General features: G+C 37.7%; 3 protein-coding genes across 6 annotated transcripts in view; 1 reads left to right on the forward strand and 2 right to left on the reverse strand.

Annotated features, from left to right (window-relative positions):
- PDS5A (PDS5 cohesin associated factor A) overlaps window positions 1-9462 on the reverse strand; it is a 116786-nt gene extending 107324 nt beyond the window's left edge. For both annotated transcript variants that reach the window (XM_006188970.3, XM_032496239.1), the window contains exon 1: window positions 9322-9462. In XM_006188970.3, the coding sequence (XP_006189032.3) occupies window positions 9322-9462 (141 nt within the window). The remainder of the gene's footprint in view (window positions 1-9321) is intronic.
- On the reverse strand, window positions 9360-11210 carry LOC116659049. The gene is made up of 3 exons (XM_032465778.1): window positions 11141-11210; window positions 10364-11051; window positions 9360-9502 (listed from the first exon to the last, which is right to left on the reverse strand). Exons 1-3 carry the CDS (start codon window positions 11208-11210, stop codon window positions 9493-9495), a joined length of 768 nt encoding a protein of 255 aa, XP_032321669.1. The 3' UTR covers window positions 9360-9492.
- The window catches only part of LOC116668547 (nucleosome assembly protein 1-like 1), a 39788-nt gene continuing 31460 nt past the window's right edge, over window positions 10927-19254 (forward strand). For 2 of the 3 annotated variants that reach the window (XM_032496255.1, XM_032496250.1), the window contains exons 1-2: window positions 10927-11421; window positions 16124-16260. In XM_032496255.1, coding sequence (XP_032352146.1) covers window positions 11312-11421; window positions 16124-16260 — 247 coding nt within the window. In that variant the 5' untranslated portion in view covers window positions 10927-11311. The remainder of the gene's footprint in view (window positions 11422-16123; window positions 16261-19254) is intronic. The other variant, XM_032496258.1, reaches the window with a different exon arrangement.

Consider the following 19254-nt stretch of genomic DNA (forward strand, 5'->3'; position numbering starts at 1 on the left):
AAAAACGATATAATATCTGCAATGTCCAAATGAGAGGAACTTTATATTCAGGCATTCCTCTAACTGTGTAGAAGCATACGGGTTGGGAAGCTCTGCATTAATGCAAAAGACCAAATGCCAACAGCAAGGGAAAGAAATTTAATAAACTCCTTTGTTACGTTTGCGTTCAGCTTTCTATTGCAACAGTTACCTAGAAACTTCTCTATTTGTTGTCTTCAGCAAATAAAAATTTGTTAGGCTTTTATATCATCTATAAACTACACTCATTTTATCTTTCTGACCAGGGAACTCAACTGGACATACTTCCGTATGCCAACAATCTCAGCCAAAGTAGTATTTAAATTGAACAATTAACTCCGAAAACAGAAGCTACCAGAAACAAAATTCATTAAATGTCCTTAAACTTACTGTGAGCACCAATTAGTTTTTTCCTTTGGACACCTACAGATTTCTGATACTGGGAAAATAAATCATGGCACTGCTATTTCTACATGTCAATGCCGTTTATTCATGTATGATTTTTAATAAGCCTTCACCTAATTTCTTTTAAACTCAAGATCTTGAATTAAGCCCTAAGTGAGGCTTGATGACTTCAACATTATCTATGTTACAATAATTTTGTCTTCATCTCCACCCCACCTTCATTTTTTTAAACAAACTAAAAAAAAAATCACTAATTCCTTTTGAGTTTTTAAGGAAATCTAAATAGGGTTCTTACCTCTCTGAACTTCAACACAGCACTATATTTAATCATTTTCATAAAGAACTCTTGCTGTCATGAGGCAATACAATGGCTTTTTTTTTGCAACATATTAATTTGCCAATTTGCCATTTTAAAAGTAGGCATTACTTGATGATACAGTATTGAGAGGCTGTGCAGTCTTATACTTGCTGGTGGAAGAATAAAATAATACAATCCATATGGAGTAGAATTTGACCACCTCCAACAAAATCACTCATAAATTCACTCTTTGGCCTAACAATCCCACTCCTAGGAATTTACCTAGGAGTAGGTAAAGTGACACTTCCACAAATACACAAGAATATGTGAACAAGCTTATTCACTTTAGCATTATTTTTGATAGCAAAATATTACAAGCAATCTCAAATCAACAATGAGACTAGTTGAATAAACTATGGTACATCTATACTTAGAATACTGTAACACTATGAAAAAGAATAAAAAAAGATTTCCAGATATGGTGTGATTTCCAAGATACACTGGGTGAAAAAGCAAAGTACATGCGAGTATATATAGTAGTCTATTTTTCAAAAGTAAGGGCAGAGCAGAGAAAGGATAAATCAGAAACTAATGAAAATGATTATCTACAGTGAGTAGGTATGTGGAAATGAAGAAGGGATAAGGATGGAAATTAGACTTCTCAGAAGTCTAAGTTTTTCTATAGTTCTGACTCTTGAACTATGCAAAATTAAATAAAAAGAATGAACAGAGTAATCCCTAAAACTGAATACAAGCACTCCTACAACTCAACAATAAAATAAGTAACCTGATTAAAAAATGGGCAAAAGACTCGAATAAACATTTTTCTAAATAAAATACACAAGTGGTCAACAAGCGTGTAAAGATGATCAATATCCCTAATCATCAGGGAAATACAAATCAAAACCACAATGAGATATTACCTCATACCTATTAGGATGGCCGCTATCAAAAACACAGAAAATAACCATTGATATGGAGAAACTAGAACCCTTGGCCACTACTGGTGAGAATGTAAAATGGTGCAGCCATTATGAAAAACAGTATGAGGGGGGTTCCTCAAAAATTTTTAAACAGGATTATTATATAATTCAGCAATCTCAGCAACATGTGTCCAAAAGAATTGAAAACAAGATCTCAAAGAGACATATGCACATCCACGTTCATTGAAGCATTATTCATAATAGCTGAGAGGTGGAAGCAACCTAAATTTTCATTATGGATTAACGGATAAAGAGAATATGGTAGATATACACAGTGGAATATTATACAGCCTTTAAAAAGAAGGAAATCCTGTCAAATATACTACAACATGGATAAACCCTGAGGACATTATGCTAAGTGAAATAAGCCAGTCACAAAAAGACAAATACCACAGATTCCACATTTATAAGTAGTCAATCTCTTAGAAATAAGTAGAATGGTGTTTGCCAAGGGCTGAGGAGGAGATGAATTCTTCAGTGGGTACAGAGTTTCAGTTTTGCAATATAAAAACATTCTAGATATCTGTTGTATTGAAAATATAGTTAACACCACTGTATTGTACACTTAAAAATGTCAAAGATGGTAAATCGTGCTTTTTTTCTTACCACATTTAACCAAAAAAAAAAAATTATATTTGTCAGTAGAAATGAAAAGAGTCAACAAATACACATAATTGAATACAAACAGAAAAAAATAAACTAACTATATAAAAACGGATAACCACTCAGGCAAAAGAATTCAAATTCAAGTAACAGGCACGGTTCTCTATACAACCTTAATGGGACAGAAAGAACTGCGAACAAATCTAAAAGTGGATGCTAAAACAGCTGAGTAAGAGTTGTTGGAAAACAAGCTACTCTTACAAACTATTTATTACTTTGACCATTACTTATTAATTACAAACTCTTTACAATGCAGAGAGTTGGCCAACTATACCCAAGTGATCAAACTTAGCTTAGCCAAGAGGACAAAATGATATTATATGTCTCCTGATACGATGATGCAAAGGGAACTAAACAACGTCAGTTGTATAGCATACTTGCTAAAAAAGGTTCAATCTAAATTTAAATATGAGGAAATGAGACAAAACAGATTATGGAACTCCTATAAGACAAATGCTTCAAAAACTGTCACATCATGAATGACACCTCCCCTGCCCCTCCAAAAATGATTAAAGGACTTTCTAGATTAAAGGAAATGAAAGAGACATGACAAATGCAAGTGTTCCCATATTGGAACTTGGATAGAGGAGGGAAAAAAGTCATTCTTAGGGTAATGGGGAATTTTACTGTCAGTACAATAGATATTACTGTATCTATGTTAAATTTCTTGAGTATGATAATGATAATTGTGATAAAGTAGGAGAATGCTCTTGTTCTAGGAAGATTGTTGAAGCATTAAAAGTAGAATGTCTACTACTACTTAGTGTCTGCAAATAACTCTCAAAGAAGTGTGATACATCTGTTTCCCTCTATGTGTGTTGGGGGGTGGGGTGGGGGTGCTGGAGAAACATAAAAACAAGAAAAAGTGACAAAATGTTAACAGCTGGTGAATCTCAGTGAAGGGATATAGGAATATAAGTGCTGAAGGTATAATTTTTCCAACTTTTCTAGAGGTCTGAAATGTCTCAAAATAAAAAGTTGAAATAGTTAAAAAAAAAAAAAAAGGTGGGAGAAAGCATCATTATGATCAGCTGGTAATACTCTCCAGTAAAAATTCAAATAATGTAAGAAACAGGTTCTACAATCAAATCATGAGCCTCCCCCATAATTTCCCCCTAATTAGCACATTAAAAATTCCCAACTTTTCCATCAACATATGACTGAATAAAGAAGATGTGGTATATTTATACGATGGAATACTATTCAGCCACAAAAACTGACAACATAACACCATTTGCAGTAACATGGATGTTCCTGGAGAATGTCATTCTAAGTGAAGCAAGCCAGAAAGAGAAAGAAAAAAACCATATGAGATCGCTTATATGAGGAATCTAAACAAAACAAAACAAAACAAAATAAAACAAAACAGAAATACAAAACAGAAACAGACTCATAGACATAGAATACAAACTTGTGGTTGCCAAGGGGGTGGGAGGTGGGAAGGGACAGACTGGGATTTTAAAATGCAGAATAGATAAACAAGATTATACTGTATAGCACAGGGAAAAATATACAAGATCTTGTGGTAGCTCATAGTGAAAAAAAATGTAACAATGAATATATACATGTTCATGTATGAAAAACTGCTCTACACTAGAATTTGACACAACATTGTAAAATAACTATTACTCAATAAAAAAATGTAAAAAACAAAACAAAACAATAAATAAATAAAAGTTACATTCTAGAAAAAAAAATTCCCAACTTTTTTCTTACAGTATTTAAAATAAATTTTACTAATCTAGCAAATTAGCTGCAAATATATACTGCTATTTTTGAGAGTAAATGTTTCTCAAACGTATGGATGTAACTACAAAGTGTAGAGTTAGTATGCTTTGACTTGTCATGAGCGCTCCTGTGGTAGATTAAAGACAGCTACAAATTCTTTCCTACTTCTTCCATTGAGAAGTAGGTTGGATTTTTCTCCCTTGAATGTGCCCTGGACTATGACTATTTTAACCAGTAAAGTAAGGTAGAAGAATAATGTAGAAGTGCCCCTGCTGATTCTGAATCATCTTTAAAAGTACTGGCAACTTCCTCCATGGTGTCTTAGAACCCTGAACATAACTACTCTGCTGGAGAGACCATGTGGAGAAGCCCTAACACTACATCACAGACAGGAAAAAGGGTCCAGCTAAGTCCAGTCGCTCAGTTCTTCCTACCTAGGCACCAAGTGTTTGAGAGAAGCCAGTATGTATATTATAGACCAGTCTAATCACCAGTTGAGTACCACTGAATGAGCCCAGTAAGCACTGTGGAGTAGAATAATCAAGCCAAGCCCTGCCTTCATTTCTGATCCACAAAACACTAAGATAATAAGAAAAGCTGCTCACAGAAGGCAAAAGGTGGAAGTAACTCAAGTGCCCATCAAAGGATGAAAGGATAAACAAAAGGTGTTATATACATACAATGAAATATTATCTAGCCTTAAAAAGGAAGTGAATTCTGACACATACTACAATATAGATGAACCTCGAAGACATTGTGTTAAATGAAGTAAGCCAGTCACAAAAACACCAATATTGTATGATCCCACTTATATGAGGCTCCCAGAGTAGTCAAATTCATAGAGGCAGAAAGCCAGAAAGGTGGTTGCCTGGGCTGGGGGAAGGGGAAAATAGAGAGGTACAGTTTAATGAGCACAGAGTTTCAGTTAAGGATGATGGAAGCATTGTGGAGGTAGACAGTGATGAGACCGCACAACAATGTGAATGTACTTATGCCACTGAACTACACACCTAAAAATTATTAAAATGGTAAATTTTATGTTGTATGTAGTTTACTGTAATAAATGTTTTAAAAGTTGCTGTTTTACACCACTAGGTTTAGGGCTAGTTTATTACACAGCAACTGATAACCAGAACAGTTCCTCTACAAAAATGGAAGCCTAAAATAAGAATTGTGCTGTGCTAAGCATTACTTCACAAATGTATATTGGCTATATGTGAGGACTTCATTTTAAGAAATCTTGCCTCTTCATCTAATTTTTAAATTTTTAGTAGAAACATCTGCATCAATACAAATATTAAAATCAAATATATAAACAAAATTCAGAATTGAAATTACATATTGAATTATATGTATAATTTAACATACTATGTAGCAATTAGGGATAAATAAAAATCACTTATGAATGTGAAAATAATCAAAACCAAATTAAGTATTTCTGGGGTCCACCTGAAGGGAAGGAAAGGAAAGAATTCATGGCCTTCCTGCCCCTAATCTATTCAGCCCCTCTTCCAACCTAGGTTTGATGAGAAAAGGGAGATGCCCTACCTAAATTAAGCCCACCACACCCTAATTCCTACTAAACTATCCAATAGGCCAGACTATAGAAAACAGAAGTAAGAGTGTGGGAAAGAGGGAGAGTGGCTGAAACAAAGAAAAGGATTACAGAAAAATACAAAGCAAACGCAGAAGTAACACCTGGTGGGAGAAAAATGGGGGACATTTTCAGAAAAATAAAACCCTATTATTTAATCTTTCCTAACTCTTAGCACCAAGATAGTACTCTGATTTGATTCTCTGACAGAATGAATATGGTAGATTCAGGTATGGAGTCGTAGCTAGAGAACTGTGTGGGGCACTGAACTCTGAGAGCAGGTAATAAGAAATGGATATAAGAAACAAATTTCATCTTCCCTATCTCTTCCTCTAAAAATCGAGGCTTATCAAAGTCTCCCACTTCCAAACTAGCAAGAAAGAAAGAAACAAAAGTAAGTGGCACATAGCTTTGTTGTAATACATGATCTGAGACAGATTGTGTGTAACAAACTATGGGCAGAAGCACTTAATGGAACTTTGTACAACACTGTTTACAGATGTATTTTGAATATGTTATAAAACTTATCAGACATGACCCATGCATTAGTTTCAGAATCCTTAACTAAACAGGAGAGACAATATTAGTGAACTATAGATCTTGATGCTTAATGTAACATTGGTACTAAAATGTTTGCTATCCTTCCAAACAGCTAACCTACTTCTATATGGTTTTTAACAATGCTGTCAATTAATATATATTTGTAACTTATCTAAATAACAAAACTGTTAATGATGGTTTTCAGCTTTATGTGTCTAGGATTGGTCACAACCTCTCAGACTCAGTTTATTCAACTGGAAAATTAGAATGAAATCAAATAACCTCTAAACTATCTTTTAGTTCTAAAATTCTAAATACCTGTATTATCATCTCTAGTATGTCATCTCAAGTAAAGTACTTAATTGCAATTCAAAATATTTGCAAATTAGCCTTCAATTCCAAAAATAAAAATATTTCTCTAATCCAATATTAATACAAAGTAATCATTCATTTATTCAACAAATACATGTTGAGCATCTAACTATATGTCAGGCATTAAACTTGGCACTGGGAAGATACAAAAGTAAACAGATGTGGTACCTGTTTTCATGAAGCTTACAGAGAAGCCAGGGAGAAAAACCAAATAACCATATGCATAACTGTAATATCACAACTGTAATGAGTAATATGAAGGAATTAAAAGAATATATAATAGGGGATCTAAGAAACTTTCCTTAAGAACAACAAATGAATGACAAACTGAGAGGAAGGATATATATGGGCAACCGAATTTGGACTCTGTCTAGGCAGCAATCAGCAAGGCATGTTCAAGGAACTGACAGAAGGCCAGTGTGATTGGACATAAAAATATTTAACACAGCTCCTTTAAAACAGAAATTAAAACTTCTAAAATACAAAAGTATGTCTTAGCCCTTCCAAAGAAATGGTCTAAGAATTTTCAAGGAAGTTTCAAAGCATCACAATAGTTTCTCTCTAATGTTAAAAAAAAAATGCTGTCGTATATATATCTCCCTGCAGAAGACCAAGCTCTCATTGATTCCTTTCTCTTTTCACTTCACTGTTTTCAACTACATAATGAAATTCACAACTTCTTCTTCTACTTAGTTTAGATTCCTTAGAAGAAAACAGCTATAAAAATAAAAATATACATTAGGCTATTGCTCTGGCTCTGCCACTAACCTGCTCTATGACTGATCTGGGTAAATATTACTTGACTACTTTGGGTCTAACTTTTGTTATCTGAGAAATAAAGGAAGTTTCAAAATTTATTTTAGGATCCTTCTAACTCTAAAATTATGGTTCTACTGTAAAAAATGCTTGTTCCATTCTTGAAAACTGAATAGAATGGACTAAACATCTCTGAATTCCACTGACCGAGATTTTACTTGCTTTTAAGCCCTCTTTGTATTTATATAACATTTTAACATTGTTGCTGTAGTATAATAATAAACTACTGAACTTATAAAATTTACCCATAAATAAGCATCTAAAGAACACAAAAATTATCAAAAATACAGTGAAATATTGTTTAAATTGCTGGAATTCAATTCAAAATGGTTAACTCAAATTGGTTAATATGTATGTCAAATTTAACTTCCAGAAGAACTAATAACAAATGGATATTCTAACTATATGTTTATTCTAGACTTAGTTATATGTCCACTTATAGTTAACAGTATTTCTGCTATTTAATCTATTTTCAGATGGAAGCTATATATATAACCACAACTTTTAAAGCCAGATTATCCATCACTAGAATTCAACGTTTCAATATTCTTAATAAGAAAACAGTAAAAATCTGTAAACTTTTTACTTAACAGCTTTATATTTCATAATTCATATTTCATCATCTCAAAACACTCAGTACAATCTTAAGAAGCATCAATTAAGTACCCTAATTCATGTGCAGTCTTTAGGATCCAGACTTATTTTAATGGAAGGCATTACATCCCATTCCTTCCAAAGAGGCAACAAATTGCAAAATCCAATTATATTTTAAAAAATAAACTACAGGAATACTTTAAATATTCATTAATCACTAACATTGTAAACATTTACTAAACACTAATACTAAGTTCTAAGAGCAAAAGGGCAAGATCATTCCCTAAAAATGCATTTCACCAAGTTGCCCAAGGTAGAAACATTGTCAACATTGTTTCTTCCCTCACCTCCCATCAAGTCTTTTTGATTCTAACTCTCACCTGTCTCTTGGATCATTCCCTATCTCTCTATTCCCACTCTCATAGCCCTACTTCGAGGTTCCAAAATCTTTCACCTAGACTACAGTTTCCTAGCTGGACTCCCTGTCTCCAGTCTTGCCCTGTTCCAACCCAGCCCCAATAACCAAAATGTCTTAAGCATTGCCAAACGTCCCCTGGGGGTCAAAGATGCCCTGGCTGAGAACCACTGCATCAAGTTGATCCCTTAACAAGAAAGCACTTCGTCAGGCTGTGGCTACAATCTATGTCCTTGCAGCAGAAAGCAAAAAATTGACTTACACAAGGCTGAAACTTAACAATCCTGACATTAGGACCACCATGCTTAAAATAAATAAGCTGACACCTTATAAAAAGAGCCATAACACTCTCTTAAAACCCCTTTGAACATACGGACATAAATCATCACCTTACTTCAAGTCTGAATTTTGAAAAGTCAGTACATAGTATAGACGTATTTAAGCTTCTGGATATTAGAAAATTGTGATCATTTTGAAAATACCTTTTGTGCTTAAATCAATTTTCTCAGAAGTTGATGAAAATAGGGACCTTCCCAGGCAAATTACTGCCTACCTTTAAGATTGAAAGCTACTCTAAACAGTATTCTCATAAATATTTCTAGGAACAACTTTTAAAACACCTTAATTCTCATACTTGAAAAACAGTAAGATTAGAAAAGAACACACACCCTCTTCTACTTTCCCATAATGATTATGTCCCTAACTGAAATTATTATTCAAAGATAAAGCCAAGATACAACAATACCTCTCAGAAGGAAAAGAGAAGACGTAAGATACCTTAAAAAAACCTGGTAGGTGAAACTTAAAGGCCAGGCCCAGCAGAGCAGTAACACCACAGGAGAGACGACTCCTAACACAGATGTCTATAGTGTGAGCATTTCATCCAGAAACTTACCTTCAGTCGTTTGATCATTTCGTCGGTGGTGATCTTGTCGGTGATCTCCTTTACCCCTGGAGGGTAAGCGATCTTCCCGTCGGCACTCACGACGCCACAGAGGGCAGTGGCAGGCTTGGGCTGCGCGGTGGAGAAGTCCATCCTGGGGGACAACTTTCCTTTCACAGTCCTCTACCGGCCTCTATCGGTCAGAAAACAAAAGTTCAGCGGGAAAGGGGCGACTTTGTAACCTCTTTTTTCATTTCAAAAATCTCTAATCTGCAAAGGGCCCTTTCTCCCTGGAGGCCAGGAACTCAGCGGGGCCCCACCACCCGCTCCTTCCAGGTGCCTGGACCCTGGTAGCCGCCGCGCCGCCCCCACCCACGCGGGCCCCGCCAACCCCGGGCCCGCGGGGCTCCCTGGCACCAGCCGCCGCGGCCGCGGGAAGCGCCGAGCAGGAGTTTCCCATTCCGCCTTTCACAATGAAATCCACCCCAAGCACCGAGGTCCGAAGTTTGGCGGCCTTGAAAGCCCGGCGAGGCCGCCAAGGCCCCCGCTCGGTCAGAGAGAAGCCTCGAGTCCCGCCCGGCCGGTCCCCTCCGGGAAAGCAGACGCGAGGCCTATAGGGCTCGGCTTAGGCCGCAAAACTAGGGAGCTAACCGGACCCACACGCAGCGGTGGCTCCCGGGTACGAACGCCCTTGCCGGGCCGAGCTCCAGGACCCCCGGCGTCCCCGCCACGCTCCCGCCCCTCCCGTGTCCCGCTCCCCCACCCACGCGGGAGGGGGAAACAAGCCGCCCTCCACCCCAAACCCCAAGCCAGGAAGCGGCTGACGCGGCTCCGCACTTCACATTTTGTTCCTTCAACTTCGGCTGAGGGACCCTGGCGGCTTCTCTCGCCCCCGGCCACTGGGCACCGTCCGGCGCCGCCGAGGCCTTACCAGCACCTCCGGGCAGCCCCGCCGGGCCTCGGTCCCTCCGCCCCCCCCTCCCGCCTCCGATCTCCCCTTCCGTCCCCTCCCTCCACCAGCCGAGGGCGGGAGCCGAGCCGCCGCCGCCTTTACCTCCTCCTCATGCGGGCGGAAGGTGCATCGAGCGCCTGGGCCTCTGTCAGGTGGTTGCGCCGCCGCCCCTCTTCGGGCTGCACACAAAGCGGCTCCGCGGGTCCCGCCGCCGCCGCCCGCCCCGGAGCGGCGCTGGGGCTGGCGGTGCCGAGGAGGAGCAGTCGCCGCGGGGGGAGACGCGGGGCGAGTGTGCGCTGGGCGGGGAGACACTGCCGCTCTCTGTCTGGCCGAGGAAGAGCAGCCTCAGAGAAGGCTCCTCCGGGAGCGAGTGCGCGTGTGTCCGCCTGGGACCCCGCGGGCCGTCCGCCCGCTCCTCGCGCCGGCCGGGTCCGCCGACCCGGACCCGGACGCCCCTCGCAGCGGCGCGCGCCCTGCCGTCCGTACTCCCGGCAGCCGGCGCCTCGCGCACACACCGGCCGGTCACGCGAGCGGTGCGAGAGCACGCGAGAGCAGGGAGCGCGCCTCGCTCCCTCCCCTTCCTCCGCTGGCCTTGCCTCCGCCTCCCTCGGGCCCGAGGCGGCCGCGCGCGGGCCAGACAGCGCCGCCACCCGGTTGGCGCCAAGACCTGCGGGGCGGAGCGCCGCCGGGAGGACTCGACCCAAAAGCGAGCAGAGGAGGAGCCCCGGTGGCGGGAAGCGAATCCGGTCCTCGCGGCCGTGTAAAGGCACGCAGGGAGAAGCAGCTTTACCTTACGCCACGGAGATGAGTTCATGACTTTGGGGGGAGGGGGTCATCCTGAGGGACGTGGACGGAAATGGTTGAAAAACGGTTAATTACTTGGTGAAAATGAACTGATTTCCTCCCCAGGGACAGAAGATCTGCAAACTGAGGAAAAGTTTTGCGACATGGCACAACGTGGGCTGCTCATTCTTGTTCCTTCTGACAGCCACCAGAGTTTGCCCTCCCCTCTTTAGATGTCTAAAATTAATATTTTGAAAGTTGCAAAATATGAAAATAGCATTGAGTCGAGTAGTTCTCAAGGAATGGTCTGAAACGCAGGTTCTCGGGCTTCACTCCCAAGCCTGGAGAATCAGGATCTCTGAGACTGGAATCCAGAGGTAAGCATGTTTACAAATAAGATAGATGATTCTTATGAACATGGAATAACTCATTTTTTAAAAAGCTTTAAAGATACCGAAGAATAACTTTTTCCTTCATCTAAAGAAAAAACTAGTGCAGTGGTGTTTGAGCAGTTTAAAGTAAAAAATTGAAGCAAATGAACGTAAGACGCATATACATAATTTCTGAAGATGAGGTTGAAAAAAGAACACAATACTAGAAATAGCATGCAGCTCTTGAAACTGACCACTAACAATTTAAAATGATATTCAGTTATTTATTTAAATTATTCTTGATGATATCCGTTGGTCTTTTCCACATCCTTTGCTTGATCTTTAAAATATTGTAGGTACTGACCTCACTGAACTGTTTTTCAGGTATTACACAGAGGAGCAATTATCTGGGAATCTAACACACAGCAACTTTAGATTTGTTAGAACTCTGCCCAAAAGTCAGTGTCTTGTTCTTGGGCATTTACAGTTGCAAGCAGGATACATTTAAGATCATCTTCATCCAAACTATTAAATCAACCAAAACGTACTCTTTTTAGGCTCTTCCTCTCACTTACAATTTTTATAAATCTCACATTTAAATAACTAAAGAATAATTACTTCTTGTTTTCATTCTTGCTCTAAGTAATTTACCCATTATTGAGTGGAGTTTTTTTTATATACCCATAAATTTTAATCTTATACAACTTACTAGTTTGTTAATATTGTTTGATCTTATAAACACTCAAAAGGTAGTAAGCTCTAAGGATCATAGCACATAAATAGAGTGAATATATTATTCTAAAGTTCAGGAATTCTAAAATTCCTGTTTTTACTTCCTTTCTGAAACATTTGTTTCCACTTACAGTAAATGAGAAGAGGTATATTTATTTATGCAACAATTATTTAAAGAGGGCCTACTGTACAAAGTGCTATTTTGGGCACTGAGAAAAAAAAATCTGTAGTAGGGAGGAGACAAAAATCCCTGCCTGTTGTGGTGGAGCTTAATTTGTTTGGGAAGAGATAGAAATAAATAAATAAATAAATTGCTATGGAGGAAAATAAAGTAGAGAAGAGGAGTGATGTAGGTCACATATAACCTCTTAGGCTTTTGGCCTTTGGAAGGACTTTGGCATGTACTTTGACTGAGATGGGGAGTGTTTTAAAAAGAGAAGTGACATGCTATGATTTATGTTCTGTGAGCTGGACAACCTTGGGCAAATTACTTACTCTTTCTGTGCTTCATTTTCCTCATCTGTAAAACAGGGATAATAATTTCTATCTCAGAGGGACATTATGAAGATTAAATAACTTAATATTTGTAAAGTACCCTAAGAATAGTAGCTGGCACATACTAAGCTCTACATGATTTTTAAAATCTGTGTAAAATGAAAGAATCACTCTGGTCACTGGGTTGAAAATAATATAGAGATGCAAGGGTAGAAGTAGGGTAACCGAGTATAAGACCTCTACAAAAATCCCAAGAGGAGATGGTAATAAGGACCAGGTAATAACAGTGGAAGTGATGAAAAGTGGTATAAGAAAAAGAGAGGAGTCAAGAAAGCTAGGATGAATCCAAAGTTTTAGACCTATGTAACTAGAAGAATAAAGTTACCACTAACTGAGATAGGGTGGACTATGCTTAGAACAGATTTAGGGTCAGGATGTCTTTAGAATCTAAGCTGTTTGAAAGTTAATTTAGCAAACAGTTACTGAGCTCCTGCAGTGGGTAAGGTGTTGTACTTGGCAGCTGGGAAAGAATTTAGAAAACAAAAAGACAAAGTCCCTGCTCTTGACAAGATCAGGGTCTACTGGAGAATCAGAGACATACAATAAATCATAACTCGCAAGGCTGTGATATATTTTATTTTTTTAATTTTGGGGGGAGGTAATTTAGGTTTATTTATTATTTTATTTTATTAATTTTTTTAATGGAGGTACTGGGGATCAAACTCAGGACCTCTTGCATGATATGCCAGTGCTCTACCTCTGAGCTAGACCCTGCCAACACCTATTTTATAATAGAGATTTGAATTACACTCCCTGGGAGCCTAGGAAAGAGGTGCTATGGGAGCTTCTCACAGGAAGGGTCTTTTGAGGTTGGGCCTTGGAGAGTGAGTAGTTGTGGTAAGCAGTTGTTGCGGGGAGAGCAATAGCTAATAGAGATAACCACAAGGTGAGAAAATGATTAGAACAATGATTGCATAAAAAAATGGCTTGGCTTCATGAGCCTTATTCTATCTTCACATAATTTCCATCAGCTCCCCCTGCCCATATGCACACATACAAGCATACAATCTACGTACAAAATGGCATCCTACACAGCTTTAGGACAAACCCCTGACCCCTCATTTCAATCATACTACCAACCATAAATTCTCCCTACGTAGAAATTCTAGATCCAAACTCTAGGGTGCTGCAACAATGGCAATGTTCCACACTTGCGTTGCAAAATACAGTAGCCACCAGCCATGTGTGACTATAAAACATCTGAAAAGTCGCTACTGCAACTGGGGGACTGAATTTTTAAGTTAAATTAAATTAATCTAAAAATTTAAGCAGCCATATGTGGCTAGTGGCTACTATATTGACCAGTGCAGTTCTAGAATACAGAGTTTGTAGGAGTGATTGACAGGAGATGAGGGTAGAGGGTAAACGGTGTTCACACTGAATGCTGCAGATGTTGAGCAGAGTGGTAGTTTAAAGGATGAAATGAGGTAATAGGAGACTAAAGCTGTCTACAGTGAAAGTGAACTAAGGTAAAAATACAACCAAACAGATAAAAATGCAAAAATATGTCAGATATTTAAAGCAGTTTTTAAAAATATGTTTATTTATCTGAAATTCTTTATTTGCTTTTCAATTTAAAATGTAAATAGCTAAGTCTATCCTGAATAATTTCACAAATTAAAAACTTGAATCTTCCATGTACCTCTGGTCACAGAGAAATTTTAACAAAACATCATAATTACTGTGAAACAAAAAAAAAAGTTACTTTAATTTATTTTAGTGTTTTTCCAGATATCACTGATATCTTGGCTAAAACTTGAATATATTTAGGCATAGGATAATGGCATACTTATCTAGTGAACAAAATGAATTTGACGTGTTTTATAGATGACTGATGACAAAAAATTATGAAGCCTCAATCATTTTGGCCTAGTATGACCAAGATGTTAGTGATTAACTTGTTTGTCATAGTAATTTAAAGATTTTAGTTGAATTTTGTCTAATATCTTAAACTCCATGCACATCTCTCTTCAACTTATAGTGTGAAGTCTTACCTGCATTATTAATTATATTAACTTTCTTAAAATTGTTGTATCAAAATTAAGGATTGTTTACTGAGAAAGGACAGCAAACTAAAACTAAATGTTTTGAAATATGAAAAAAACTACTGATATAAAAAACATGCGTAAATCTTAGTGATATAATATGATTATCTGTTTATAAATTTCAAAAGCAAAGTTTAGGTTGTTGGTTATCCCTGGAGGGGAGCTCAGGGAACACAGTGGGACAAGATGGGAGAATGAATACATAGGTAGATATATTCTTGTTAAAGCTTTATTCTTGGGTGGAGTGGTGGCTTCACATAAGTTTATTATATGATAAATGAATGAATGAACAAATGAGAGCAACCCATGGAGCAATGAGGGATGTGTTTATAACCTAAGGATTATAATTAATCCAATTCAGGGCACCTGAGGTCCAAAAGGAAAAAAAAGACAAACACAAGAAATTTCAAAAACTATATACATTATAATTTAATATTTTTCGAAATTACATCCCCCCAAATCAAAGAAATTCTGCCCCCATGATAATTTTTTTCTAATGGTGATAGTAAAATGAGAAATTATTTGGAGTTATATTTAATACAAAGGCCACTTTGCAGCCCTTCCTCAAGTTGCTAGTATTTGGATGATGAATGATTATAAAACTGAAAGAATTTTCAGGGTAATTAAACTTTCAACAATCACATTAAAGTGTATTTTTATTATGAAGCTTGGGATATCAGCCTCCTATTGTTTTACATGATTAAAATAAATAAGAAAGTAAACTTATGACAAATACTTCATGACAGTAAAGGCAGAAGAGATTCCTTTATAGAAATGTATTAGAGAGGATAATCACTGCCTCCCTTCCTGCAAACTCTTTTAAGAGAGTTGTTCCTACCCCAGCCCTGTATATTCACTCTCTATCACACAGAGTTGAGAGCTGCCTAAGCCTGCAGTGACACCTGAACCAAGAAAATGCAGTCCACAGGCTGAGCTGAACCAAACAAAGTATCACAAGAGGCTGTGAACTAATACTTAGCAAAAGAACTTTTAGTTGAATTACATCAGTGTAAATCAGTAAAGATCTTTAGCTCTCTACCTATGAGTATGCAAAAGAAACCTGAGCTGCCCTAATTTTTGTCTTGATAGTTCAGTTTTTCTTAGACTCCACATAAGCATGGTTTCTTTAAGTAAAATCCCTTTTACTTGAGCTAATTTGAGTAGATTTCTGAATTTTGACCACCAAATATGACCTGATTTAAAATTAACAATTGAATTTCATGAAATCTTAACCATGATCCACAAACCCAGCTTGACTGGGTCAAATAGTGCCCCCCCCCCCAATTAATGTCCACTTGGAATCTCAAATTGCGACCTTATTTTGAAGTAGGGATTTTGCAGATGTAATTAGCTAAAACGAAGTCCTATTGGATTAGGTTGAGCCTTAAATCCAATGGCTGGTGTTTCAAGAAGAAGACATTCAGGGGAGAAGGCCAGGGGATGACAGAGGCAAAGATTGGAGTGAAGCAGCTGCAAGCCAAGAAATGCCAAAGATTACCAGCAGGCACCAGAGGTAAGGAAAGAGCCAAGAGAGGATTCTTCCCTTGAATCTTCAGAGGAAGTATCACCCTGCTTGATTTCAGACTTCTGGTCTCCAGAAGTATAAGAGAATGAATTTCTCCTGTTTGAAGCTGCTGTGTTCATGATACTTTGTTACAACAACTCTACAAAACTAATACACCAATCATATGTAAAATTTGTCTTAAAGTGGGTTAGTTAGTAGCTGAAGAAAGCAAAGGCATTTTATCTTCTGAGAGACAAATTTCATGACTCTTATTTTTGGATCTAATTTTTTGTTTTTGAAAGAGACCTGTAGAACATTTATAAAGCCACATGTGACAGCCTACCTGATTTCTACATTTTTCTCAATTGCATTAAGTTTGTGAGCCTCAGTTTATCTCTAGAATCTGCATTTTCATTTTTCCATTTTCTCATGTTCTTAAAAAATAAGAACAGTATTCAAGCAAATACTTAAATAATTGTACGACTAAGATGGAGAATCTGCAGAAATGGAACTGTTGGTTGGCAGACGGCTTCACCAAGCTTTGGCTCAAAGTAGTCATTTGTCAGCTGATACGGAAAAGTTCGAAATTGGAATTTTAAAAGCAGTGTAGGAATGAGAATATATAATGTACTAATGAGACTGTACAAAAGTGAATGGACTAGGGCGAGAGTATAGCTCAGTGGTAGAGCATGTCCTTAGCATGCACAAGGTCCTGGGTACCTCCACTAAAAAAATAAGTAAATAAATAAATTAACCTACTTACCACCCCCCCCCAAAAGTGAATGGACTAAAGTCAATGTCTGCTTGTTTAATAATCAAATAATTCTTTAATGTTCATTTTATTAACTAAAAATTTTTATAAATGCAGTATTTTCTATAACCTATAACCATCAAATGTCATCACAATAATAAATGTGGCAGATTGTAAGAATATGTAGCTGAACTTCATGTTTCTAGTTTAACTGGACATGTAACTACATCAGAACTGGTAGCCAGCACCATTTGACTTGTTCAAGGAATGTGCCAAGAATTTATGCAACTTTTGCCTTCTGAATTTTTCCAAGTAATTCCAGAAACTGAGTAGTTCTTGAAATGTGGGCTGCCTAGATAAATGCTGTTTTGGAAAAACTCTTCAGAGTTCAGTTATGCGTAGACTTGTCCAGAGACGGAAGAAAATTAAATGGTGAGTCTGCAGGAAATTTAACAAGAGCTGTTTCACCTTCTAATTGTAACAAATTTATCATGATTTTCGGGAGATAGGAAGTTTTTTATTAACTGAATTTTTTGACAAATTGAAACGTAACCAGAAAACTCCTTTTCTTTCCATTCAATTAAAAATTACTGGAATACACTAGTTTTCTTTTCATTCTTTAGGAAGCGCAGGATAGTGAACATAGTGGGGAATCTTTGGTTTTTGAACATATCCTAGTGCCTCAGGATTGTCAATCTGAAAGCCACTTTAAATTGGCAAAATCAGAGATTGAGCCAAACACGTACTGAGACTAGAACTTTCTATGGACATTTGTTCTATCTCTGTGTGTACTGAGGTTTTTTGTTTGTTTTGTTTTGTTTTTAATACAATAGGGGATGCCAGTTTGGTAACCCTGTCAAATTGGGTTTTGATAAGTTGATCTACTTAGCACTTACTCTCTGCAAGTTCTATACTAAATGTTGAGGATTCAGAGGTGGACAAGATAGACCCTGACTTCGATAGGCCATTTGAAGTTTTCTTGTGTTATTACTATGTTTTCATACATTTGTACTATATTAATTTACCAGTTTGGAAAGCAGAAGTCTGGATGGAAGACAGGATGAAATTGGGGAGGTGGTGAGGACTGAGGAATTTTCTTAGGTGTAAGCAAGGAGAAGATATCAATCATTGCTATCTCTTGTTTATGGATTTTGGGTTATAGTTTTCTCTTTCTTCATTCTTCCATGTACTTGCCAAAGTTTCTGAAAGTTTGTTCTGGAAAAAATGGTTTCAAAATGTTTAAAACTGGAAAATAAATTTATTTTTTAAACATGACAGATAAAGTCCACACCTAATGAGATAAAGTACCTGAAGTGCTTAGTACAGTGCCTGGCACAAGGTATGTGCTTAATAAATGTTTGCTACTATTGTTAGTATTATTATTGCTATAAATTAGTTCTCTTTGGTTGCAAGGAACAAAGGAAACTAACTGAAACTAGCTTAAGCAAGAACTTGACAGACAGACATAGATAGACAGACAGGGTGGTAACCATTGGTATAGATAGAGCAAAATTGCAGCTAGGTCTCAAGAAAGAAATGGATGTAAGAGCTGAAAAGCTATCAGGATGCTGTCTACTTCCCTCTGAACATCTGCTTCTTTCTCTGCTCTTTGAAGAGGCTCCTTTCTTTGCTTTTCACTTCACATGGCATACAGAAGAGAACCACCCCTCATCTGCTAAGCTTACAACTCCTTCACCTTAGATCAGCCCAGACTAAACTAGAATTTCTTAGTCCAAAATCCAAATGTTAAGGACACAAATTTGATTTTCTTCTCTTTTCCCCATAGGACTTATCATCTAGTATGCTAAATAATTTATTACTTACTATGTTTGTTATTTATGATTTGTCTCTCCAGGTGCCCATGATTGGTCTAATCAGCTGGGGCCAGGTGGGCAGGGTCATGTCTAAAACACACCTCTAGATGCACCGCCACTAATGAATTGGGAGACTAACAGCAGTTTTCAGAGAAAGGAAGGATCATTGGGTCACAGACCAGGAATGATCTCCAAAAGATCTCCACCAAAGGTTTATCTTGTTGAAGTGGTACCAAAGCAGTATTCTTTATATTTACACATGCACAAAGTTTCCAATGTGCCCACCAACTTGTTAAAAAAAAAAAAAACCTCTCCATTAGCATCAGTTAATTATTGAAATATTATTTTCAGAGTTTTGACTTCTTTAATCTTAAAATCAAATACATTATTCACATTTTAATAAATAATATTTAATATATATTAATAAGTTCAAATTTT

This window comes from Camelus ferus, chromosome 2 (genome assembly GCF_009834535.1).
Source record: "Camelus ferus isolate YT-003-E chromosome 2, BCGSAC_Cfer_1.0, whole genome shotgun sequence".
NCBI classification, from domain to species: Eukaryota; Metazoa; Chordata; class Mammalia; order Artiodactyla; family Camelidae; genus Camelus; species Camelus ferus.